At 31.2% G+C, this 27,001-nt stretch overlaps 2 protein-coding genes and 1 long non-coding RNA gene across 4 annotated transcripts in view; 2 read left to right on the forward strand and 1 right to left on the reverse strand.

The window, feature by feature from the left end:
- Nucleotides 1–6,255: 6,255 nt before the first annotated feature.
- On the forward strand, nt 6,256–15,622 carry LOC141454763 (differentially expressed in FDCP 6 homolog). Of its 2 annotated transcripts, XR_012458961.1 has the most exons (12): nt 6,256–6,520; nt 6,678–6,797; nt 7,505–7,702; nt 7,896–8,129; nt 8,267–8,378; nt 8,490–8,595; nt 8,938–9,118; nt 9,215–9,351; nt 10,279–10,415; nt 10,680–10,798; nt 11,324–11,477; nt 12,100–15,622. XR_012458961.1 is itself a non-coding variant. In XM_074129343.1 (11 exons), the coding sequence occupies exons 1-11, from the start codon at nt 6,422–6,424 to the stop codon at nt 11,381–11,383; spliced, it is 1,503 nt and encodes a 500-aa protein (XP_073985444.1). In that variant the 5' UTR covers nt 6,256–6,421; the 3' UTR covers nt 11,384–15,622. The 2 variants fall into 2 exon arrangements, 1 of the variants encoding a protein (XP_073985444.1); XM_074129343.1 differs by having other exon boundaries at nt 11,324–15,622.
- A 3,508-nt stretch (nt 15,623–19,130) lies between these two features.
- On the reverse strand, nt 19,131–25,922 carry LOC141454293 (uncharacterized). Its single transcript, XR_012458611.1, has 3 exons — nt 25,204–25,922; nt 24,820–25,093; nt 19,131–20,809 (listed from the first exon to the last, which is right to left on the reverse strand). It is a non-coding gene; the product is annotated as an uncharacterized lncRNA (long non-coding RNA).
- Nucleotides 23,211–27,001, forward strand: part of LOC141454292 (voltage-gated delayed rectifier potassium channel KCNH8-like) — a 218,381-nt gene continuing 214,590 nt past the window's right edge. Inside the window, exon 1 of the mRNA XM_074128390.1 lies at nt 23,211–23,770. The gene's annotated coding sequence lies outside the window, so the exon portion shown is untranslated. The remainder of the gene's footprint in view (nt 23,771–27,001) is intronic.

Genomic DNA, 27,001 nt, shown 5'->3' on the forward strand with positions numbered 1-27,001 from the left:
GACATAAATATTCATATTGAATAATACATGTTTTAGTAATTGATTCTTAACAAAATATGTTTTTATATCTTAATTGTCTATTACATTTCAGCTTCATTTGAAGAATAGTTGCAGATATAGAACTAAAAGTATTGGCTGTTTCAATCTGAAAAGCATCATTGTTCAATTTAATTAAGTTTTCATAAAAGTTAATCTTGAAATAAAGTGTTTTATCCAATGATAAGGTAGGTTTCGTTGACTTCTTTATACTCCCGAAAAGAATGGATAAAAATCGGCTTACTGGTGTTGCAACTAGCAAACACACTTCACAAAAATGTTTTAAAATGTTAATAAAATCCAAGGCCTAGATCGGGAATCGAACCCAGTACCACAATCATCTTTTAATCAATATAAATGAATGTAGTTTAAATAAGAAGTACCGTTGGCACGTTCTTTTAAATAAACGCTTTTAAGAACTTAAACCTCGTTTTATTAACTTAACATTAAGATTATTTGCCAAAAAAATATAATATAACTTTTATTTATTTTACTTATAAATGTTACCATTTTCCTAAGTAATTTAATATTTTGCTATATGTACTGCCGAAGCAAATACAAAATTTAATATTTAAACAAAATTAATATTCTGAGGAAAAGAGGTTTAATTTGGCCAAATAATAATTTTATTAGATTGAAAATTAAAACATTATTTATTGACGTTAAAAGAGAAAGATTATATATCAGAATAAAGGTTATAGTTTATGTTGTAACTTAGAACGTATGAAAAACACTACCTACCTGAAAAACAGAACCATACAGGCTGAGTGGTAAGTAGATTTTCTTGACATCTTAACTTCTCAGAGTTGATGACTCATCTAAAATTATCGGTTGGCTGCTGGATGTTAAGGACCCATAGAGAGATAATCATTTCCAGATGAAAGCTGCTGATAAAGCTCTATCAAAGTCTATCTTCAGAAGGCTATTAAACAACAAAATATAAACAAAATTATAGTCCTTACTTCATAGTACTTTAATATTCTTCTAACTAAATATACAGTAACATATTTCAAAAAATAAAATTATACTACCTAATACAATAATAATCAACCAAAACAAATGTAAACAAAAAAGACAAATACACTAAAACCTCTCTTTTATTTTGAGGAGTTTATTCAAAAAATAATTTATTTTTAAAAAAATACTATCTCAAAACATGCTGATTTAAAAATATCACTTGAGCAATAACAATGGTTATTACCTGAATGTGAAATGAACTGTTGATTTTGTCCATCGTAGTACACCGTTTGTTGAATTCCTAACAGATTTTGAGGAGTTTATTCAAAAAATAATTTATTTTTAAAAAAATACTATCTCAAAACATGCTGATTTAAAAATATCACTTGAGCAATAACAATGGTTATTACCTGAATGTGAAATGAACTGTTGATTTTGTCCATCGTAGTACACCGTTTGTTGAATTCCTAACAGATTTTGAGGAGTTTATTCAAAAAATAATTTATTTTTAAAAAAATACTATCTCAAAACATGCTGATTTAAAAATATCACTTGAGCAATAACAATGGTTATTACCTGAATGTGAAATGAACTGTTGATTTTGTCCATCGTAGTACACCGTTTGTTGAATTCCTAACAGATTAAGCACTTACCTCCATTATCAGCGATGATTAGTCAGTTTAAATATATATTGGATAGTAGGATGGTGCAATCTACTTAAACTTCAAAATATTGAAAAAATGATATCCTAACGCAGTTACATATAACGAAACAGAAAGCTGGAAAGTAGTGATGGGCTATTTGAGCGGACTCGTTCCATTGGAACGAGTCCGATGGTGGAACGAGTTGATTCAAATCCCTATTTTAAAAAAAAGTGATTCCGCCCCGCCCCAAAAAAATTAAAATGAAAATGAGACAGCAGAGGTTTTGGAACGATTAAACATAAGAACAAATGTCACGTAATTTATTAAAATATATCATTAACAGTTAGCTTTTCCAGTTAATAACAAAACTATATTTCTTTTACACACATTAAGTACTATCCCTAATTTCCAGTTGCTCTGATAAATATAAAATTAACAACGTAACACAAATATTAACCCAAAAATAGGCTAGTAAATTATAAATTAAAGCAATTTTGTCATTATCTAGCTTGACCACTGGAAGACTGGAGTTAACTTGCTTCAAGAGGATTCAATAGAGAAACGGAAATGGGTAGGAAAGTATTCCATAAAAATTCTAACCCTTCAAACAAAATTATAATTACTCACAATATTTATCTAATAAGAATTGAATATCAAGCTTTTAAAATATTATCTTATTGTTTTACAAAAAGAAAAAGCTGTGTGCTTAATCTTTAACTAAGCGCTGGACACTCTTACTCTTATCTTCATTGGCGTAAGTTTAAACGTGTACATGTCCGCATGACGGTCAAAGTAAAACTGAGCCAAAATGTAGTATTACCTAATTGGTTTACTTACTGTAGTATCCCTCCCACTCTATCACCTATTTCACAAACATTCATCAATTGGAAATATTTTGTAGTTAAATATTCGTTTCATTTGAATACAAAAAACATAATAACGCTTTCTTAAGATGATTTTAATTTTTAAATTTTGTTTTTGTCCATTACTCTTATAAAATACGAAGAATTTCAAATAAAATATAATACACAAACACAAAATGATCTAGTATGCAGGTGGAGTCAGTCGTGGTTGCCATGGTAATGGAACCGTTAAACGACTCCGGCCCAACTCTAGCATTTTCATTGGTTAAATCCACTGGAGTTGGTGGAGTCGAATCCGGAGTGATTTAAATCCTTTTGAAACCGGACTCGTTCCACTTTTTCGTTCACTGATTCTAGCCAATAGAAATTGCTGGAGCTGGAACCGGAGTCGTTTAACGGTTCCGTTACCATGGTAACGACGACTGACTCCACCTGCATACTAAATCATTCTGTGTTTGTATATTATATTTTATTTGAAATTCTTCGTATTTTATAAGAGTAATAAACAAAAATAAATTTTAAAAATTAAAATCATCTTAAGAATCTGCTTAGAATAAATAGAATAATATTTTGCTAAAAAATATTTCCAATCGCCGAATGTTTGTGAAATAGGTAATAAGAGTGGGAGGGAGTCTGTAGTAAGTACGCTCTTTAGGTAATATAATTTTTTTGTCTCTAGATATGTAGCTATAGCAATAAGGGCCATTTCAATTTCATCTTTCGTGCTGATAACAATATTTCATGTGTGTCTGTCTTCTGATGATAAGCAGATAAGGGTGTTTTCCAGTGGTAAATCTTAATTAAGTTGAAGAGCATGTGCTTTGTTGATTTCTAAAATATTTTCAAAGACTAATATTTTCCTAAATTAAATAATTATTTCATTTTTATCTTTTGTTTTTCTTTATTGAATATTTGAAAATATTTTAAAAGCAAAATATTTAATAAATTAGTTTAATTTTTTTACTTTTTTATTTATTTTATTTTATTTATTTATTTATTTTTGCCCATCAACTACGGGGTTATTATCGCCTTTTTTACTATTGTTTCTTATTTTTTAAATTTAATATTTTATTAATTTTTAGTAAATTAATTTCAGACAAATGCCAAAACGCAGTGAAATTTGGAATCACTTTAATTCTATTGATTCTGTCAAAGCTAAATGCCGGTATTGCCACGAAATCGTTAGCTTTACAAGTGGCTCTACTAGTAATTTGTTCAGACATATGAAGAGAAAACATCCTATATCATTCAATAAAAGAAAGAATACAGAGCAAAGCACTGAAGAGATCCCTGTTAAGAAATCTCATTTAACTTCTATAGACACTCAAAATTTAAGCTCGCTTCCCTCTACTAGTTTAGCTTCCATCCATTCAGAAGTTGCAGATGTCGCTCCTCTCTCTTCATCTGCCCATAAGGCTCCGGTAATTCAAAAATCCTTGACTGACTTTGTAGAAGTAATCAAACCTTTGCACCCCAGTAAGTCCAAGGAAATTGATGAACAATTGCTCAAAATGATAGTAAAAGAATATCATCCTTTTAGTATTGTTGAAGATCAAGAGTTCAGAAAATTAATTAAATTGCTTTGCCCCAGTTATAATGTACCTTCACGAAAGTATATATCCAACAGTTTACTCCCAATGATTTATAAGCGGGAAGAATCAAAATTAAAAAGTAGATTCAACGAAGTAAATGCCGTTTGTTTAACAACTGATTGTTGGACATCGGTGAATAATGAAAGCTTTATTGCTATAACTGCCCACTACATAGACCAAAACACAAATTTACAAACACATTTATTGAAGTGTACTAGTTACTCTGAACGACATACAGCGAATAACTTGGCCTCACACCTGCAATCCACGGTCCAAGAATGGGAACTCACCAATAAAGTAACTGCCGTTGTTACTGATAATGGTGCAAATATTGTTTCGGCAGTAAAGCAGTGCAATTGGAGGCATATTTCTTGTTTTGCCCATTCAATGAATTTAGTTGTCCATTCGGGAATCGCAGAAATTCGCGTAACGACCGACAAAATTAAAGCTTTAGTAGAATATTTTAAAAGAAGTTCTCATTCTCTGACCAAGCTACATAATACACAAACACAGATGGGTTTCCCAAAATTAAAATTAAAACAAGACGTCCCCACTCGTTGGAACTCCACATTTATAATGTTTGATCGCGTTTTAAAAACCAAACAGCCATTGATCGCGACCATAGCTTTATTAAATCTACAGGGTGAACATAATATAACAACAATCGATTGGGAAATATTAGAGAGCGCGGTTCAGTTATTGCAGATATTTAATGAAATTACGGACGAAGTAAGTTCGGAAAATTATATAACAATTTCTAAAATTATTATATTCTCGCGCTTTATGACCGATCACGTTTCAAAATTTTTGCACACAAATTACAGACCTGAAATACAATCAATGGCTCGAGTAATTTGCGCTAATATTTCAAATCGGTTTTCCAATTTAGAATCGGTAGAAATTATAGGTCAATCGATGATTTTAGATCCGCGATTTAAAAACGAAGGTTTTTCGAGCGACATTAAATTCCGGAAAATGTACCATTCTCTTGCCACTAAATTATCATTTATTCAAATTCCGAAAGCTTCGTTATCTACCGATGTTCCATCATCCACAACTTCTACTTCTAGTCTTTGGCGGGAATTCGATGCAAAAATTAAAACGTTAAACGCGAAACAGACCCCAGTATCTGCCAGTATAATTGAATTAGACAAATATTTGGCAGAACCTTTTTTAAATAGAGAAGCCAATCCGTTAGATTGGTGGAGAGAGAGGAAAGACTTATATCCCAGATTGTATGACGTTGTTTTGAAAAGATTATGCATTCCAGCCACTTCAGTTCCTTGCGAAAGGATTTTCTCTAAAGCTGGACAAATATTAGTTGACAGACGCAATAGATTAAAGTCGAGCAATGTTTCTATGATATTATTTCTGAATAAAAATTTACATTAATTAATTTCTTAAGTTCTAAGTAGCTTTAAACTTTAATCCTTCTCTAGTCTGTGATAATGCTGTGATAAAAATTATTCATTTTGTTTTGTATTGGGATATATATATATATATAGACGGCTTAGTTTTATTCATTATTAAATATTTAGTAATATAATTTCATTTCGTTAATCTTTCTTAGTTTATGTTCATTGTTATATTTTAATTTGTTTGCATGTACATATTTTAAGGTCCAACTAACATCATTGATACCTTTAACAACCTTATTTCCTTCCCATTTCATTTCCCCTCCTGGCAGGGTAACTTCAACCTCCCAGTGGTCCTGCTGGATATTAACAAAACTGCTTTGTTTTAAATCTTGTTCTTGTGTAAAGCTAATTTTATTTGATGTTGTCAATAACAATTAGATATTATATATCTTTTAAAACTGTTGCAAATTACATGTAGTTTTGTTATTAACTGATGAAGTTAAGTACTAATAAAATATTTAATAAATTGCATGATATTTGCACGAAAGCATAGGATAGGTACGGCAACTGGAATCGATGAACGAGTTTTTGGAATCGATTCCGACCCTGGAGTTGATTCAAATCCAATGATTCCACAGGCGGACTCGTATAGCCCATCACTACTGGAAAGTATATTTGTTTATGTGGTTATGTTTTGGGCTGTGGAATCGCTGGAGATATCGAAAAGAACTACGTTCGATAGTTTAACATCGGTTGTACCAATTTATATCGATCTTTAAGATTTTATCAGATATAGTGACTGCGATTGGTCCAGTAGGGTAGAAACGAGATGTTGTCAATGTCAAAGGTGTGAGTGTTCTTTTCGGTTTTGGGCGAGAATGAATGAGACGGAACATTTGTGCGAATGACTAATAATTTGTTTAAAACTATATTTGGTTTTACCTTAGAGAAATATAAGTAATGTTTTTGATATGGCAACACTTTTAAAAAATGTTACCAACAGCATTTGGCATGCATTTAACTCCTTGGCAACAGATAGTTCAGGGAATGTGATGAAATCAAAACTGAAGGTAAATAATGAACAGTAATCTCTAAGTAATGGTTATTTAATGTAAATAAGCTTATTCAGGTCCATTCTTATTTCATGGGTGAAAACATTTGGACAACCGGTACAAAAACAAATGTACAACCGGTGGTACATTTAAGTGCATTTAATTTTATGTTTAGGTTTTGACCGCAAACATTGGTACGCTACTGGATTTATATGGGGTAGAAAAAGGATTGGACCATTATAGAAGCACGTCTACACTGAATTTTCACCATTATAAATACTACTTACTTAAAGAGGTAAATTATTATATTTTTAAAATTTATCCTACCTATTTATTTAAACAGCTAATGACTTATTTGGAAAAGTAACAAAAGTTACATGTAGCTTATCTTATTATTGCTCCATAAAAACCTTTGAAATCTAAACTTTGTTTGATTCTCAATGCTTCTGAGTAATTGAAACATAACAGTGAGTCATATCTCTTCCGTTTAGGGGCATAGATTCACAAGGTCAGATCAGATTCCTGGCTTTTACAAAAAGGATTTTTGTTAAATTAATAATTTGGAGCTAATTTAGAAATGTCATCTTAAGGTTGACTATTTCATTCTGTAAACTTTAGTGATTTACAAATGTATCTTTAAAGATATTAATTTACACATTGAAAATGTTTAAAAGTAAACGTTTCCTCGTATCATGAATTAACCTAACTTTAATATCCTTGTACTTCCTTATATGTAAAAGAGGGCCAATGTTACATCTGTTTGCGAAGGTCTCTTCTTTCGCCGCATTTAAGGATTTTATATTTATGACCATAAAAGATTAAAGTAGACAAGAATATTCCTAATTTAGTACTGTTATGTACATTATGGTAACCTTAATCTCACTAATTATAATTAAAGTTTGTTGGGTTATATATTACTTTTTCGAGAACAGTCTGTTTAGAACTGAGACTTTCTTATCCTTAACTTACGAAAATTTTAATTAACCTCCTTTGCCTGTGCAGGTGTTTTCTTCATTAGCTGACACTTTACCATTACCAGCGCTAAGAGATTATGAAGCTAGGATCGACGAAGTGTGTTGGTTGGTCTGTAAGCGTATCTACACTCCTAGAGATTTACTTGCAGAAAATTGCCTCTTACCACTATTTAGAGTTTTCTGCATGCTTGGACAGTTGACACATTTGGGTGGGGACATCTATCAGGTAGAATATGCTTTAATTCAAAATATAGCATTGTACTATTTAATTTATATATTATTTTAGCAGTTATATTCTATCAATCTTGTAATTTTAAAATCCATGATTCTACCTTATTGTTAATAAGATTTTACCTTATTATTGCTTTATTATTCATGTCATTAAATTTATGAAAACAGATAAATTCTGTTATCATTAGGTATTGCTTGAATCCAGTGAAGCTGGGCTTATAACATCTCAACTTGTCACATCTCTTGGCAAGCATTGGGATAATGACGCTTACAACGGGCTCACACACAATACAGCAGGCTTTAAATTCGGCACATTTCTTGCATTACTTGAATCCAAATACCTCGTTGGATCTGAACAACCAGTGCTGCAAGAAGTTGTTTCAGGATTGGCTGATACTTTTCTTCGCGATGTTATTAAAAAGGTTTGGAAAATAGTCTACATTTATTATTAGATATTGCAGTTGAAGAACTGCGAAGTATTAGTTATACCAAAATGTTTTTAATATTCATAATTTTACCGTACATAGATTCAACTATTGTCGTTATTCTTTTGGTACAGGGTAACCTAATGAAACGGGGCTATCTTTTACCTACCATGAGGGAATATTGGTTTGTTCTGCAACCAACACAACTGGCTTATTATAAATCTATGGATGAAAGAGAATTATGTGGTTAGTCAATTCACTTTATGTTAGCTTGATTTTCATAAGAATTATGTTTGAAAAGTTGTTATTAGTACAGTGTTTATTTTCATTTTATTGGTTTTTGTTTTGTTTTTAAAGGAGTTATTAACCTTGATCCAAACTGCTGGGTGGATACTAAAGTGAACAAAATCTTAATTCACACTAGCGATAACAGATGTAATGAATTAGCACCTCATGATCACAGGTAATATAAAATGACAAATATATTCTGATTTTTATGACATAAAACTGATTTTATGGATTTGTTTCATCAAAAATAGGGTAGGAGTTTCCTCAAGTCGCTTTCTCTACTAAAGAACTTTAGGGTTTTTAAAAATGGATGTAAATATAAGTAACAAAATCCTGTTTTGAGAGGTTTTGATGCCGATTGGTATTTGTTAATTACATCTAAAAAAATTTTAATACCAGTGTTGTAATACAATAGTAATACACCTAATAAACATTTCAATTTGTCGAAAATTTGTTGAGAAGATATTCCATTAGAACTACATTCTTTTTCTTACATTTTTTTATATTTTCTTTTAAGGAGTAGACTGCAATGGACATCAGCAATACAACTGGCCATCTGCCAATCAGGTAGCTTACAAGGATATCAACGAAGTCTTGCAGCTAAGCGACAAAAGCAAAGGAAGTTGGATGCAGCCGAAGATAGAAGAAGGTCCAGTCTAATACACGACATGGGCGTCCAGTTGCAAGCCGAGAAAATGGTATTAATCTATCAATCAAGAATAAGCCTATTTGCGAAATTGTGTGATCGTTCACTAATTTTTGTTTTCTTAATGCTAATTAAATTTTGTTTACAGGCTAGAGTTGCTGCTGAGTTACAGGCTAAAGAGTTAAAAGTAGCCCAAGAGAAGCAGCTTTCAGAACTAGAAGCTTTATTACAAGTAGAAACTCAAGCAAAACGAGATGAAGAAATAGTGAGGAATTTACAAGCAAGGTTAGCTCTAAACTGCTTATGACCTACACCACCAAATAGTGGTAATAGCCTGTAACTGGCTACAGGTATTGGACCCCGTACCCTAACGAGTGAGCATGCCCTTTATCCTGGACTTGTGCGCTTTCAGATTTTAATAGACCTTTTTGCGCTTCAGTAGTCTCAACAAATACATATTCTCATGGTGCTCTACAGGATATGGGGGAAAAAAAATCTCTGAAGATTTTGGTAGGGGTCGGATTCTGGGCATTTAGATTGTGAATGAGATTTCGTATACGCACTGGCAGTGCCAGAGATAATAACAAAACGACAAATAGGAAAATAAAAGATCTGATATAAAGGAGACATTTCTCCATATAGTATTCAAGGTATCGGCGCAATCAACCTCTTTTGGTTATGGTTACTCTGGTAAGACCGCTCCATGCTCTGATCTAACCTGATTTAGTGTAGTTTTTATATTTTATTAGAAGTGAAAAATCAGTTTTAGAAATGAAAATTTCAGTTAGCATTTTGGTTCATTTTGGCCTTGGCTCGTATTTGTAGTTCACTTAATGTTAGTACACAACATATGTGTTTCTGCTTTAGAGTATTGGAATAACTATCATGTGGTTTGTGTGTTAAGAACATTATTAGTATTCAAAATTGTATGTTGTTTTGTGGTTAATTTGGTATCTGGTTTTGGGTTTTGGATCCGGAGAAGCAGACAAAATATGGTAAACACCATATTAATTGTTAATTTGTTAGCATTTATTATTCACATTAGTAAAAAAAATATTTATTGTTTATAGAAACGAGTTGTGTGTTATGAGAGAATAAACTCCGTTGCACATAATCCTGGTGTTTGATCTGGATCCAATACACTTAATCTTCTAAAAAACCCTTAGAAAGTAATTTTTATAAGAATGTCGTTAAATTTAAGCTTATCTTTAGAGTATTGCGAGAAGAATGGGAAAAGAGAGAGGAATTAGAACAGCTCCAGGAAGAACAAAGAGTTCTTTTAGAACAGGAACGTGCTAAAAGGAGAGAATTTGAGGTCAAACAAAAAGAGAAGGAAGATAAACTACTCGGTAAGATCTTTAATTTTGTAAAATAAATTCATTTTTATTTAATGCAGAAAAAATTAAAGCACATAACAATTTTTTTGCTTTGATGGATTGATATTCAGACTTCATTGACTTGAACCTGAGTGGTACTTCGTGCCCATTACTTTTTCAATATATATGTATAATTGTATTGTCTGTTTATGAGGACTGTTCTGCATTTTATTATATAGGCAATGTGTTTTATTTCTGCTTGAACGTTTAAAGAAAATCATTGCTTTTTCTCAACAGCTGCTGAAACCCGTCTGAAAGAGTTAGAAGAGGAACGTGAAAGGCTGGACAAAGAACTGCAAAAAGCTAGAGATAAGATATTTTTCGTTGAAAATACAGTCTCCAGGGATCCAAATAAAGTATGTAAAAAGTTCAATAATGATTCTTTTATTTACCTACCTTTCTAAGAAAGTAATATGTGATCTACATTTTATGATATAATTTCGTTCAATTTTTGGAATTGAGTTCTCTTTGGAAAGTATACATTTGAGATCCATTAAAAAACCAAAAATGTGTATATGGATTAGATAGCCAGCGCGAGAGAGACAAAAACAAATAAACGAATTGATGGAATAGCTGTATATTCTGTTCAAGAACACCATCTAAGCCCCTCAGTGTATGGAAGAGCTATAATCTAATTTCTTCAGGAAGTTAAGGTTTCCCTTTTTTTATATTGTTGTGTCTGAATTCTGAACCCCTCCAGATTGTAACAAGAAATTGAGACTAGATCGCCAAGTCCCCTTTTTCGCGAATGCGACCCGAAAATTTATTAATTTTATTTGAATTTGGAGCTGCAAAGATAAGCTTTAGATTAAGCTCAAGTTTATTTATTTACACATATTATTTACGTTGTAAATTATTCAGAGTTGTTTTTCCATGTTTAGACTGGCAATAAAGTTCGTCGCACCATGTCATTTATGCCAAGTACTAAAGACAGACCATGATGGAGTCGTTTACTAACTGAGGGGTATTCAAGTTCCAAATCTTCAAGTTGAAACATGCGAAGGAGGAGTTAGTTTAACATTGGTTGATGAATAGGTAACATTTTTTTACGAGGAGTTGATGAAAGATGTTTGTCTCTTCTTTATTATATTATATTTATCCAAAACATTCATTATAAGATTTATTAAGAAGGTAATCGTGACAGCTTTTTTATCAACTACGTCAGTAGTATTTGAACATATGATTCCTGCAATTAACCAGTAATTCTGTTCTCATTTTCATAATAATCTCAATGCCATGCATTTGTACTAACTAACATGATAAATGGTGTCTTCCATTTCTATTGGTATTAAAAAATATTCTTTTCTAAATTATGATGCCAAAAATTAAAAAAAAAATTAAATTAAGCAGTCAAGAGCTTTATATTTTAAATATATTTTTACATTCCAATTTAATGTGGAAAGTTGTTCCACATTCAAAAAAAAGTGCAATGATTTGTTTTATTTATAGTTTGTTAACAAAATAGAATATAAAAAGATTTAAATATCAAGACTAATATTGCAAAATGGTGGAAGAATTAATTTTTTATGCTCAATAAGTATTTGTTTATTATATTTTTCGGTAGTTTCTTTTAAATCTGCAAAAAAAAAGAAAGGCTGTGTTTATGTTATTTGTATAAGTGTTCAAATTTTTATGTTCAAATTTTTGTAATTTGCAGGATTATTTTTTTAACTGGCTCTCTACGTCATTTTTACGAAAAACAGGAGTATTATTATTGGTCTTTTTATTTTATTTGGTTTTCAAGCAGATCGAATTTAGCAGAGAGATATTTAGCTCGAGTCCTTAGATTTCCGAGGATGATTTAATTGTGAGTATTTTTCCTTTATATTGTATCTTAAGCTTCGCTCAATACGTATAATCAATGATTTGAAAGATTTGGGATTTGCACCCCAAATTGGAGCGTACGGCTAACTTCAATGAAGGTTTTTCTTATTGTTTCTTTAACTAAAACTCACGTCCATTCGTAAAAACAAGTTTGGCCAGAACAACTTATTTTTTGAATGTGATATTTGCTTCTCTTTCAATAGAAAAGTTTTGAACAAAAGTCTTCTGTATTGTAAAATTCTTATCATGACTTGACGGGCTCGATCTTTCAGACAATCGGCGTACGCGATGGGTTTGAAACAAGAAAAATACAAGTAAATTTAGAGCCATAAAAGGAATGGTAGCTAAATTTGCTAAGTTACAAATTATATTGCCAAAAGATGCGCGTACGCTGAGCCTAATTTTGTTCCATATCTCTTGTTCTCCAAAAAAAAAAAAAAAAAAAAAATAGTGCATTTAATTATTTTCGCCAAATTCGTGATTAATTTCCGGAATATTTTTATTAGTTGAATTTTATAATTAATTTTTCTACAAATTTTATTAACAGTATTCTAAATATAAATGTGTGAGATTGTTTTTCTTCAACCACTTTTCTGTTTCATCAGAAACCAAAGTCCGACTTGCAAGTTTGTTGTTGCGTATGTACCAAAACTTGTGCAATAATTTGAAATTTCACCTAGACTGTGATAAAAATAAAAGACATCTCATAAATCCTTTACAACTAAGTTTGCACGGACTTGACACGAAAAAGTTTAATTACAATTTTAGTAGTTTATTAATTTAGACGTTCATCATAATCTGCATATCTAATAAAGTTAAAAAAAAAAGTTTCCATTGTTAATGTTGTTCTTAATTTTAATTAAAATAAAACGAAATATTTAGTCACTTCTAAGTCTATAAACAGTTGTTTACTACTATTTTATTGAATGTTTTATTGTAAATGGAGTTCTTTTATTTTGTTAAAATCGATTACTATCCACTATGATATAGTAAAAATTATCTAAGAGTACTATTATTTGTCAGTGTTATTACACAAATCAGTAAATCAGTTAATGATTATTAATATCTTATTAAATATATGGGCAATTTTGTTAACATAGCTTTTACAGTGCCAAATAGTTGTAATTTAATCCTTCCATGACAAATCAATTCTTGTTAATCAGAAAACAAGGCTTTTGACGGTACCGTCCTAAAAATTCTTGAACAATTATATATATCTCTTATAAATCAACTATGTTTAACTTAATTTTGAGATTGATTGAGTCAAATGTTTTTTTCATCTCAAAATTGCTTTCTCTTTGTACCTAGTTAATTAGATTGTTTCTGATTAAAATATTTGTACACACTGATTGCATTTAGCATTACTATTTCTAGAGATTCTAAATGCAAATGTAATTAAAATATTAATAATCGTAATAATGAATTTTTTACATAAATCAGTAAATAGTTAATTAAAATCTTTTTAAGTTTTATAATTAATTATAATATTTCAGTACTTTGTTAAGAAAAGTTAGGGTTCGATTTCCAAAAGCGCTTTGTTGATTAATGAAAGCTGACTAGCACCAAAATGATACTGCCCGTTGACTGACCTAAAACGTAATTATTATTGAACGTAATGGATATCCATTTAGTGTCCACTAATGCAAGTTATGCGTACATATGTAAATTGTGTATGCTGAGATGGAGTAACCCATGGGCTGTAGTAGGTTCACTAAAAACAAATGTCTGCGATAAGCATTTCTGCTGAACATGCTTATTTTATTTTATTTATTATTATTGTTATTGGTTTTTTGTTTTGATTTTTAATAATCTCTCTCAATCCGAATGAAATTCAGATTTTTCTTTATCTCAACATCATTAAATTTTATTCAGTAATCATTTGCTTCAGTAATTTAGTGCTTTGATGCTTCTCTTACTGTGGTCTATGATATAAGTTCTTTCAGTCATGTCAACGATTATTAAAACATATCCTTTTGTAAACTTTAAACCCCATTAATGTTTCCTATTTTGGGTTTGTTTATTTCTGACCTTAACCCTAAGCTCAAATCATTATCTTGTTATTCAGTTTGCAAACTGTCTTAACCATTTTGCACGCCTTGAATGTCTGGTATTCCTCTCCCCTAATTACTACACAAGAAAAAGTTTTGTTTCTTATTGAAACAAACTTGACTGAAGAATTCAGTCCTTTTAATCTAAAGTCCTTCGGCATATCATCAACGATTGAAACAATGAAGAAAAATATAGCTAAATTTAGAGCCATAGTTAAAAGGAATGGTAGCAAAATTTGCTGTTACAAATTAAATTACCAAAAGTTGCGCGTTCGCTAAGCCTATGTATCCAATTTAAGCCTCCATACAAACCTCAATATCCCTTCTGTCAATTACCTAATACATCTCACAGCACAAGCCTTACCTACAACAACCCACCTCCACGATGCCTGAAACGATATTGACCCTGCGACCTTTTATCACATTCCTAACCTTCCATACAACCTCCTGAGAGTTCTAGCATTGGCTGTGGCCCCTCTCAACATGCCGCCTCGATTATGGCGCTGGATCCACCAGGATTCAGTAAACAATCTGTGCCTCAATATAAACCACATTTACATGTGTAAATGTTGTCGTAGATATGTACAGGTTATAAATAAATATAAATTAAAAAACAAACAAAAAAAAGTTGACAGGCATCTGCGACTGATATAGTGGTTTCGGTCACCTCCTTGGTGATTTCATTAACATGTGATCGTGGTATTAATTGAATCATTAGGAACAATCTAATTAATTGGTAAACTACATATATCCAATTAGTACATATCAGTTATAAAGGATTTAAATTTTTTTCTTCAAAATTTTTACTTATTAATGTTCCAAATTTTATTACTTGTAGTCAGTAGCTCCATTTATTAATTTGTTACCATTAACTCATTTTAATTTTTTATTTTGTATTATGATACGATTTTTTTTAAAAAAAAACAAATATAAATAAATATATATTTTATTAATCTAAGATAAGAATTTAACTAACTGCCAAAATTAATTATTTCATTTGTCAGTCATTATATTTAGTTATTAGTAAATTTCTTTAGTGCCTTATAAAATTTCATATCTAAGAGGTTATTATTAATTAATGTTGAACAATGTTTTGTTATTATTTTTAATTTTATACTTATTGTTTCTATAACTGGTGCTTTGAACAGTTGGCATTCAATTTTTGAATAACAGTTGCTAATAAATCATATTGTGCCAATCAATATTTGTAAGTGATCATATCAACTTAAAGTCTTTGTATATTTCGAAAAAAAAAAAAAAGATAAGAAATGAATAAACTGTTATTTGTATTTCTTATTGTGTACTTAACCATTCGTAATTTTTTTTAAATGATCCCTTGAAAGCCTAGTCCTAGTTTGAAAACAATTTTTTTTTTCGTTCATTTTTAAGACAAAGAAACATTTTACCGTCGAAGCTGCTAACCATCAGACGTGGTGCTTAAAACATGTTAATAAGAAAACCAGTAATCTGTTTTTAATTATGCGACTCATTCTTCTCCTGGAAATTAGAATTTCAGTTCCCATTGGAGCACAATAATCATTCCACTTGAAGCTTAATGAGAAGAGGTGCCTGCTGAACTAAAATTGAACTTTTTACACTGTTTACTCACCAAAATCTTACCAAAATTTTAAATCCTTTTTTATTTTCTGCTACAGTTATAAATGGTTTGAATATACTCCGGTTTTGATAAATTTCTTCTTCGTTTTCGGTACTTAAAATTTAGCGGATACCTGGACGATAGGGTAGGGACTTTAAAAGTAGCAAATATTTCCTTGCTAAAAATCCTCAAACCTGTTGATTTTGGTAACCTCAACAAAAAAAAAAAGAACAAAGAATCCCTAACGGAATTAATTATTTCATTCAGTTTGCAGACTGCATAGAAAATAAATAAACATTAGGTTGCTAAATTTTGTGTAACAGCTAACCTTATTGACCAGTAAATAAATAATAGTGAAAATATTTGTAAAGTACAATTATAACTGAACAGCGATTCAAGTAAAAAGCATCGAATCAGGTAGCAGATTGCTAGTAGCACAATTCCTTCAAGGAAAGTAACGTAAGTTGTAAAGAAAGTCTCAAAATTAAAGGGAAAAAAGAAAATGTAAAAAGAGGTAAACAAGTTTAAAAGTCAGGTAATTTATTAATCGCAATAACCGATTACGAATGAACCAACGATATCTATATATGCAAAATCAAGGGATATTGCAAGACATTTAAAGTAAAAAACAAATTTTATTCTATTTAATTTTACGCTTTGCATAACGATGAATAATATGCACCTGTAATAGTTTTACCCTTTTCCAGATAGTCGATGAGGATTATTCCTTGCGAATCCCAAATGACAGTCGCCATAATCTTACCGGCCGAAGGAACGGTCTTCGCTTTTTTGGCGCAGATTCCCCCTTGGTAACCCATTGTTTAGATTGTTCTTTGGTCTCAGGAGTGTAGTGATGTATCCATGTTTCATCCACAGTGACGAAACGACGCTTAAAGTCCTGCGGATTCTTCTGGAACAGCTGCAAACCGTCCTTGCAACACTTCACACGATTTCGTTTTTGGTCAAGCGTGAGCAATCGCGGCACCCATCTTGCCGATAGCTTTGTCATGTCCAAATGTTGATGCAAAATATTATGTACCCGTTCATTCGAGATGCCCACAGCACTAGTAATCTCACGCACCTTCACTCTTCTGTCATCCATCACCATATCATGGATTTTATCAATGATTTCTGGAGTAGTAACCTCAACAGGGCGTCCAGAACGTTCAGCGTCACTTGTGCCCATATGGCCACTCCGAAAATTTTGAAACCACTTATAAACTGTTCTAATCGAAGGTGCAGTGTCACCATAATGTTTATCAAGCTTCTCTTTAGTCTCCTGAGGCGTTTTGCCTTTCACAAAGTAGTGTTTAATCAACACACGAAATTCTTTTTCGCCCATTTTTTGAAAATCACTCGACTTCCTCGATTCAAACGAATGCCAAACACAAAGAAATAGACCGATCTGGCTGAAACTTGGTGCGCGTTCTTCCAAGAGGTGCTACTAACTAAACATAACCTCGATAAGCGCCAGTGGTGCTATCTCTCTGACTTTGCACGGACTTTTCAAACGAACCTCGTAACTAATTCAAATATTGTATCCGATTCCGTTATTTACAATAAAAAGACATTTTTTCTAAACTTCGAATTTCGAAGTAAAATGCAAACTAAGAAGGGATCCTGGTACTTTGCAGATGAATATTACATTTGTAAACGTTTTTTTTTCGTTAAAAGAAATTACATTTTTAAGGTTTAAGTCTGTTACTGAGAAGGACAAATTAATTATTAATCTCTCCTTGCTTTTTAAAAATTAATAACACTTCCATCCTGTAAAATAGAATAGAATTTAATCTTATAGGATTCAGCACATCGCCACATAAATACAGAACAAATTTGTACCCTAAATTCTTTGAAACATTTCAAGAGAAGAAAGAATTAATGTATTTTCCTCTAAGTTTAAGTAAGTCAGAATCTGAATTAAAATATTCGAACTACTATTCTTTTAATATGAATTTTATCTGGAATTTGCTAAAAGCTTGAAACAGAAAAATGAATAAAGTACAGTCGTTTTAAAATGTAGTTTCAAGATTTAAGTACTCCTAGCAAGATTTATGACTGGGCCCTCATTATCTAACAGCGCTCTCTGCTTCTTTCTTTAAACCCTGTTGAATTTTACTACAAACAATCTTAATTCTAAATCTTCCCACTAAACTCTGAATTAGTTGCAGGAAAGCTCAGTATAAAAAAAAACAAAAAAAAAAGGTTTAAATCTCAAGAATATAGAGTTGAAAGATATCAATAAACTTTTTATGTGTAAACTTTCGTATTATGTATACTATACATTATAGTTCCTACACTGAGCTAAGCATTATACAATCTCTTTATTTTATTTTTTTATAGTACAACAAAAAATGTTCATGGAATCCTTAAAAAGCTACTAAAACATTGCTCTTTACATTTCCATTAGGGGCCGCTGGTGAAATTTGTAAAATTTCAAATAAATTAATGTAATGACTGAGCCAAGTCATGCTTCCACACAATTATCCTTTTTATAAATTAATTCATTAGTTTCACTAGAGGCACACTATTTTATTAAAATCATTATATTCTCCTTACCTCACTTAAGAGGGAGTATTGCAATCGAGCAGATATATCACGTGTTCAGCAAAAATACTCAATTTTTGTAGTTAGCATTACTACAAAATAGAAAATCGTAGTGCTAAAAAAAAGAGGTGCTCATTTTCTGTTTTTAAGTTAATTTTGACTTTTATTTCTTGTACGGAGCGTTAGTACCTAAAAATAACAGGACGAAAATCAGTTTTAAAACTGAATTAAAAAAATATGTTGAGAAACACCCATGACTCTCTCTTACTACAATTCTGGAGTAGTTTGACTTATATTAACATTTTTGCTAACATCTCAGAATGCCCAAAAAAATAATTTTTCCAGAGAAACAAAAAATATGGATACAAAATTTTTAGTTTAAATATGAAAATCGTATGAGTTATATTCGAAAAAGTCTCTGAAAAAGTGAACATTCCATTCAATAATAAAGTGGTACTCGCGGTTTTGGAATATTTTAAAAACACAGAATTTTAGCAAGCCACTTAACATCCCTTTATAACATAAATCTTGCTAAACCGTACATTACGCTGAAATTGTACTTTTGAAGAAAGAGTACTCACTCCACTACTCATGAGTTCCCATAATCAAGTAGTTCTGGCAAAATTTCTCAGATATAAATTGTAGTCATCACTTATACAATGGGGATAAAAGTTTTAAAAAGGTTAATAAATAAATAAAATAATTCATAAGTATTATAATAAATAAGGTGTAATAAAACTAAATTACACTGTCATAGATTCTCTAGATATGAATTAGTTTAAAACAAAAATCACGGATTTCTATGGGAGCAGACTAACCTAATCGGGATTGATTCCACATACAAACACGCCTGCATATTTCACCCTTGTTTCTTAGAGAGTTTCAACATTTGTTGTGCAACTCATTTGCATATTTAGTTTGACATTTTTAAGTGAACGTCATCCATAGAAAATAATTTATGAATTCAGTAGAAACGGACTGCTGTCGAAATATTATTTAAGGTTAAATTCATTTTTATGTTATTTACACTATCCATAACTCAGTTAATATAAAATATTTACTTATTCTAACGGATGGAAAACGTGATTAATACTTAATTAACATGCCACACATTATAAACAATGACGTAATTCTGCTTAATCCTTTATTCTCTAATATAATCATGTCTCATTTTAGATTACATGTATAACGTTCGCTTTAAGCGAGTTTACTTCATAGTTTTCTCTATTATTAGGTGCAGGATTAAGCGCGCAGTACTTTGCCATAAAACTGTAGCGCATTTTTAATTTTTACAATTTCATTTGGTCAACTTAGAGCATTATTTTATTTTTATTTTTTAACTTTAGGTGCGCCATCATCTGAGGTCATTGGCGTTAAGAGGTGTTCTCTCGTTACAGACAACACTGTCCATCTGCAGATAGTGAGCTGTAATTAGCTCATAGAAAGAGAAGAATCTAAGGGGCGTGTAGCTGGATACGAACCCGGAATCTTCGTGTTTGGATCCAGTATACCTAATCCCTTCCTTAAAGCGAAGTATTGTTGCCATTCCTATTATATTTCACAGTAATTATTAATTTTTGTTTTTATTTTCTCTTACTATACTAGGCTTACCTTGCACTTTTCTTAAAAAGTACTGTAAGTTGCTGAATTCGTTTTTGAATTTGAGTTTCCCCCCCCCAAAAAAACTGTTCTGATGTTTTAGGAGTTCAAAAAAAGGGGATTTCCCTTGAGTTCAAATTGATTTTGTGTGGTGTTGACTATATGCAAGTCTACCTGTATGCATGTAAATCTATGGAAGATGATCGATCAGCTAAATGCACCAATCACAATAAGACAATTCACATACCATCAATGTTCAAAGAAATGAGAAAATAAAAGTATTCGTTACGAATCAGATACTTCGTTAAAATGTATTCTAACCCTGTTTATTGTTAGTATTTCACGAAGCACGGAGGTAAACTGATCCTACAAATAGCAGGCTACATTGTGCAATTATTTTCAAGATTATTTCTGCTCTTCCCTTCCACTGCAACCTTGATTGCCTTTATACCCTGACATTTATGGTTATGGTTTTACAAATAAATAAATTAGTAATAATTAACGCATTCCTTATATTAGTGAAATTCAATGCCAAGAATAAACATACATATATATATTTTATATATAAGAAGGAAATAAAATAAAGAACTTCCAACAACAAATAACTATTATTTCTGTAAAGAATTATTTATTATTTCTATAAATATTTTTTTTAATCCAACGCTTACCTGCGCTTTGTATTATTCTCATTTAGCACCGGTAAGCCCAATTTCTGTTAGCAGCTCACCCTGGGCAAAAGTTTTTGCGATAATTACCTAGAAGTGATTTTAATTCTGTTTATTTCTTAATTTTTATTCTTTATCTCTAATCACTAAAGCACTGGGAAAAAAGTTTAATGGAGAACTTGTGGGTACAGGATGTTTATTATTATTTATTATTGTTATTTTTTTTTATTTTTTTTTTTGGCGCATCAACAGCTGAGGTCATTAGCGCCCGGAGCTTTTTCCAGTGCACTGCCGGCCTCCGGACAGTGTTCTCTCGTTACAGACAACACTGTCCATCACCGGACAGTGAGCTGTAAGAAGCTCCTAGGAAGAGAAAATCTAAGGGTCAGCTGCTGGATTCGAACCCGGGACCTCCGCGTGGGAGTCCAGTATGCTAACCTCATAGCTAATCCCTTCCCTTATTATTGTTATTATTATTACTTTACCAATTATGGATATAATTAATTTTTTTTTTTTGTTCTTACTATGCAACATGCCTCACCATGGTAGCAGAGTAATGTGAGGGTTAATTTGAATTTTCTTCTCTTAAGCGTTTATTTTTTTTTCTTATTTCCAAATTACGAGGGTACATCTTGAAAAAAACAGGTGATCAGCAATTGCTTCTCTCTAAAAATTGTTTTTTCATCTCTCCTACTAGCGATGGATTGTTTTTTTCCTACTCTTTACTATTTTAACCCTTTCCAGCTCGATGATGCCATATGGCATCACTAGTTTAAAATGTATTATTTCTTGCTTAATTTTGACCAAATAATACAATTGGCATCATTTTAGTTTTCTTTCATGCCTGTTGGGGCAGCACAAGTCGTAATTTTTACATAATTCTTGCCCGCGAAAATATAATATGTTTTTATTTCATTGTTGTCAACCACCAGAAAATCGTCTTCATTACAGTTGTATTTGTGAATTTTTTTTTGCATTTTTTAAAGCTTTTTTGTTTCTTAATTATTTGTTTTTGTAGAAACTAAGTGTTATTTATCTTGAATTAGGTATGTTTCAATTTATTTAACTTATATTTATTTGTATAATCGAAATTTTAAAAATGAGTCCATATGGACTCTTTGAGCAAAACTTGACTATTAACCATTCTATTTTTTTTATTACATAGGGTATATTCTGACCTGTTTTTTTTAACATGGAGCGCATGTATACACCCGAAGAAGCTATAAAGATTATATTAGACGGTAATTGGTCAGATGTTGACTTAGAATCTTCAGATTCTGAAGATGAACAAATTGGGGAAGTTGATGCCAACGCGAATTTACCCCCAAAAACAGACTCTAATACCACTTTACCAAATGAAGATGAGTTTTTTTACTGAGGATGAAAGATCAGCTAGTTCGGAAAATATTTCAGGAAACCCTTCCAATAATTTGCAGGATCCTGTTTTACCAACCCCTGAAGCAAAAAGGAAACCTCCAAAATTATTACGCGGGAACAACATTAGTTGGGTACCAGTTAGGGATGATTTTCACTTGAATTGTACTAATTTTTCTTTCAATAAAAAACACAATATCACTTATGGATGTGACAAGCCCATAAATTATTTTCAACTCTTTTGTTCGAATGAAATTTTAAAAATTTTTGTGGAGCAATCTAATTTATATTCTGCTCAAAAGACTGCCCAATCTATTGGCACCACAATTAATGAAATAAAAAAATTTTGGGTATAAACATCATGAGCGGAATTGTAAAAATGCCAAGCTATAGAATGTATTGGGCCAGAGATACCAGGTATCCTTGCGGATGCAATGAGCAGAAATCGTTTTGACAAACTTCGCACATTTTTCCATGTGAATGACAATACAAACTTTATCTCTGATCCAAATCACCCTAATTACAATAAATTGTACAAAATTCAACCATTCCTAGATGGAATAAATAAAGTTTTAATTATTTTCATTCTTGCTAACTGGTGCCCAATGATGCCATATGGAATCATTTTCCAAAAAATGTTCAAAACATTCAAAATGGAAAAAAATATTTGATTTGTTCATTTTAAGCAATATTTATTGCAGTGAAAAAAGTTTTTTCTCTCTCTCTCTGTATAATAATTCGGTCCGGAAAGGGTTAAAAGAAAGAAAGGGATTCCTCTTATCCACAAACCTAATATCCCTTGCTTTCTGTCTTCCAACAGATCGATGGAAAAATCCAGATTTTCCTCTGCTTTATTTTACCTTGTCGTATTTTTTGAGTATTTCAATATTATTTCGTGCTCTTACAAGGGTCTGATAAAAAGGGGTCTGTCATGAAGGTCTATCAGGATCTTCATCTAACTTACGAAGATGTCCTGTTTACCACAACGCTTAGAAAGAAGACTGCCGAACAAAAAAAAAAAAAAAAAAAAAATCACAGTGAGCCAGCAAATATTTTGAAATCATGTGTTAATAAAATGTTAACAAATGTTTGGATTTTTTTTTTGGTATGCTGATAACATTAAATTTATTGTAGATCTCATTACCCGTAGAATGGGCGAACAAAACAAAATTAGAGGGGGTTAAATAGTTAGCGGCGAGGGATGTGTAATAAAGAGGATGCGGTGGTATCTAACCTGTTGCAGACTTCCAGGATGTCGGGAAGAGCGACTGATTGATCCACCCACTATCATGTGCTGCTCCATAATCCAGCTACCACCAGAGACGCGCGACCAGCTTCGGCCGCGACCTCTTACAGCCCGGCCGGGTACTATATAACACCTTCAGTGCAACTCTTGCCGGTCTGTCGGTAATTACCGCCCTCGAAATTCCTACTAAATTCCGGCCTTAGAATTTCATTAATTTATTTTTCTGCACGATTATTTATTTTTTAAACATTTGTTTACTTATTTATTTTTCAAATTACATTTAGTATTAAATTAATTTCTTTTTTTATTTCCTTTAATAAATTTAAAATTAATGTTTTTTATTTATTTATTTATTTTAAATCAAATATCATGTGATGAACATCAACAGGTAAACTAAAAGGATACCAAACTAATCGCCAGTTCTTCTGAAGGTAAGAACCGTCCTTGAATTTTACAAACTGATTGGTTGATTTAAAAGTCCTCTTTTATAAAAACTTCTAAAGAGTTAAACTTCAAAAAGAAGAGCAATATACTACTGTAGTACAAATCTGACAGCTATCGTTACTATCTTTTAAAAACTCACGGACACTTGTTGTCTCGCTTGCTGGTTTAAGACACTCTTATTTCTTTCTCTTTGTTTTTCTAGTTTTATTATTATAAATTAAATAGCCTTTGATTTCTAAATTCAATTAACACATTTAAATATTATTTTGTTAATGAGATTTATATTCTTATAATGGGATTTTTGACTGGCGAATAAACAAAATATTTGCTTTGTATTCACAAAGTTGAGGAAAGAAAGAGAATTTCATGACGAAACTTTCTTATGTTATGCGTTCTTTCTGGTAATTCTGCGATTCTCGAATTGACTCATAAGTAGATTTTATAACATAACTCAAAATGTGCAATTTAACCCTTTCAGAAAAATTATATTCAAGTATATATAATTATTAAATAAAACCTGATCCATATAAAAAGTTTACAAAAAAATTGTTGGAGGTATTTTCAAAAAATTCTCAGAAAAGTGAAAAATCAATTGTGTAATGTAGTACTTCTGGTAGTTTTAGAATTTTTTATGAATTTAGAACTTGATGAAGTCTCTTTATAAAATAAAACACAGCAATATATTTAACTGAAATGGAGTTTCACGGTTCTCATAAGAGCCTCTTCAATCGAATAGTATCAGAAAAAAAATTATTTAAAAAAAGTTCAAGATATTGAAGAACAAAAAATTCAAAAATTAAACAATTCTTACAATAAAGTGCTACTTTCTAATCTGAAATGTTCCAAAAAACTCAAAACAAGTAATACATTTAACCTCCTGTTTTTTGGGACAGAAATCTGTAGGACTAAAACTGGTCAATGACAAAACGGAAAGACTTATATTTAAAATTATGTAAAAAAAAAACTCGACATTGCGTTCGAACTTAAGGCAATCTCACAACTCTCAGTAAGTACAAATAATTTACAATTAACTAACTTGGATGGACTAAGTAGAACAAATAGTCTGTACAAAGTTTCTATTTGTTTTAGAGGTGACCAAATCCCTTCCTCTGCATATCACTTATTCAAGAGTTTGAACCCATTCAAGAGTTGGAACTCTAAGCCTCTTACCCTCCAATAATACACCAGGAAATTCGCTCCGAATGCTCATCAGCAATGACCCCTTAAACGGTCTAATCCAGTGTAATAAGCGCATTTTTATGGAAGTGTCCAATGAAATTGTTTCTCTTCTAACTTCCTTGGAATTTTTTCTGTAAATTAAGATTTTATTAAAAAATTCAAAAAAAAAACCTATCTTTCTCTATTGTCTTCAAACATGCACTTCTAGAGTAAAATTAATTCTATAATTAGCAAAACTTACTCTTTAAAATTTACTTCACTTATTCCTCTGTTGTGGGAGAAGTAAGTGATAAACGTTAAAAATATTTTTTTGAATTCCATTGAGTTTTGAATTGTTCCTTGGATAGTACAATGGGATTCTACACTGAACACCCGAGTTGGACTCCAGCTATAACTGATCATAGTTTTCTTTTTCTGGAGGAATTTCTTCACTGACGAGACAGTGTTTGTCTCGAAAGAATGCTTGTTCGATTGTTGGCTTTGCACTAAAAAGCCGTCGGAAGAGCTAATAACCTTAAAATGTCGATAAGGCAATTCCAAAATAAACTGTAAACAATATATTGCAGTTTTATTTAAATTAATTGAGCGTACTATAATTACTATTATGAAAACAGATCAAAAAGCCAAGCGATCTAAGTGCGTATTCAAACACAGATAGTCATATGGTAACACCCTGTTATCTTGTTTGTAACAGGTGTTGATAAAATATTAAGGTATTACTTTTACAGCTACTTTCATAGATAAATAGATTGCACTTCCAATCCTAAATTGATACATTATCCACAATTTAAATAAATTTAACTTTCAAATATATCTTGTAAAAGTTACGATGAATAACAATTTTAAGAAATACAATTCAATTTTATTCCTCAATTTAATTCGTCTCATTATTAAATTGGCGAATTAAATTGTTTAGATACTTTAAGCATTTTGCTATTCTGAATATTATTAAATTTTTTGGGGGGTTATCTTAATATCATATTTCAGTGTAAATATTTCTTTTATTATTTCATTTAAACAGATGTTTCATACCAGCCTGGATTCATTTTTATTGTATTATGTACTAGTGTTGTCAATTATTACAATCAAATTTTTTTTTGTTTTTAATCAAGAATTTATTCATTCAACTGACTGTCAAACATTTTATGGAAAAGCTACCACTAAAGGATGTTTTTAGTTAAATTGTTTGACTCATATATGTATTAGCCTTATAACAATTAAGAAACCATGTGTTTGGCACCCGGAACTTTATTATCATTTTTCTTTTTTTAATATTACATATTGTTAGTTCTTTAAATGTATATAAATATTTTTTTTAATAAGAATGAATGTCACCAGTTCCATTAAGGTTACCTTTTTGAACAGTATTTTGTTTAAATGTAGGCATCTGTCAAGTGTTATGGATATGTCAACTGGAGGTTGAAACTATGCGACCCCTAAACCCAAATAGCACCGCTTATTTACTAACTCATCATAACCTTTTATATTTCGGCTGATTAAGAAGATTTATTAAGGTCACAATTTCATTGAACGAGCGAAGAGTATTCTACAGAAAATTCGAGAAAGGATGAAAGCTTTCAGTAGGACAAGCTTGCTTGCGTTAGAGCATAAAGTGCTTAGATAATTGCTTTTATTTGGCACATTTGCTACAATAGAAAATGACCTAAAGGAGAGTAGTCTTTTCAGTAATCATAAATCTCCAGAGATTCTCAGGATACGGTTCTACAACGGAGTTTGCCAGAAGCATTGAAGGATATGGAAACGAGTGAATATTCAATAAAAACTATAAACATGCTAGACACATATTGAGATGCCGTTTTGATAACTAAATAAACCTACAATCTATTAATTATCATTAAATTATAATTAAAATAAAATTTACTAAAAAGTGATACTTTTTTTTTTATCCTACGCCATGCGACTGCGTGCAGCCCAATATAAATCAGATTTGCAGCAGTTGCTGCTTCGTAAATCCTGCAGAGATATGCAGTCGCCTAAATGCGAGGCAGTCATAATTTCTAAACTGCATAACGGGCATA

Source organism: Rhodnius prolixus, unplaced genomic scaffold, assembly GCF_049639745.1.
Source record: "Rhodnius prolixus isolate KJV_2025 unplaced genomic scaffold, Rpr scaffold_9, whole genome shotgun sequence".
In the NCBI taxonomy this organism is placed as follows: Eukaryota; Metazoa; Arthropoda; class Insecta; order Hemiptera; family Reduviidae; genus Rhodnius; species Rhodnius prolixus.

What these genes read in the sequence shown, in the direction of transcription:
- LOC141454763 (XM_074129343.1), top strand. Translation starts at nt 6,422, where the DNA reads ATGGCAACACTTTTAAAAAATGTTACCAACAGCATTTGGCATGCATTT. An exon ending in TTCGCGATGTTATTAAAAAG is followed by an intron (nt 8,130 to 8,266) that starts GTTTGGAAAATA and finishes CTTTTGGTACAG; the next exon opens with GGTAACCTAATGAAACGGGG. An exon ending in TTAGCACCTCATGATCACAG is followed by an intron (nt 8,596 to 8,937) that starts GTAATATAAAAT and finishes TTTTCTTTTAAG; the next exon opens with GAGTAGACTGCAATGGACAT.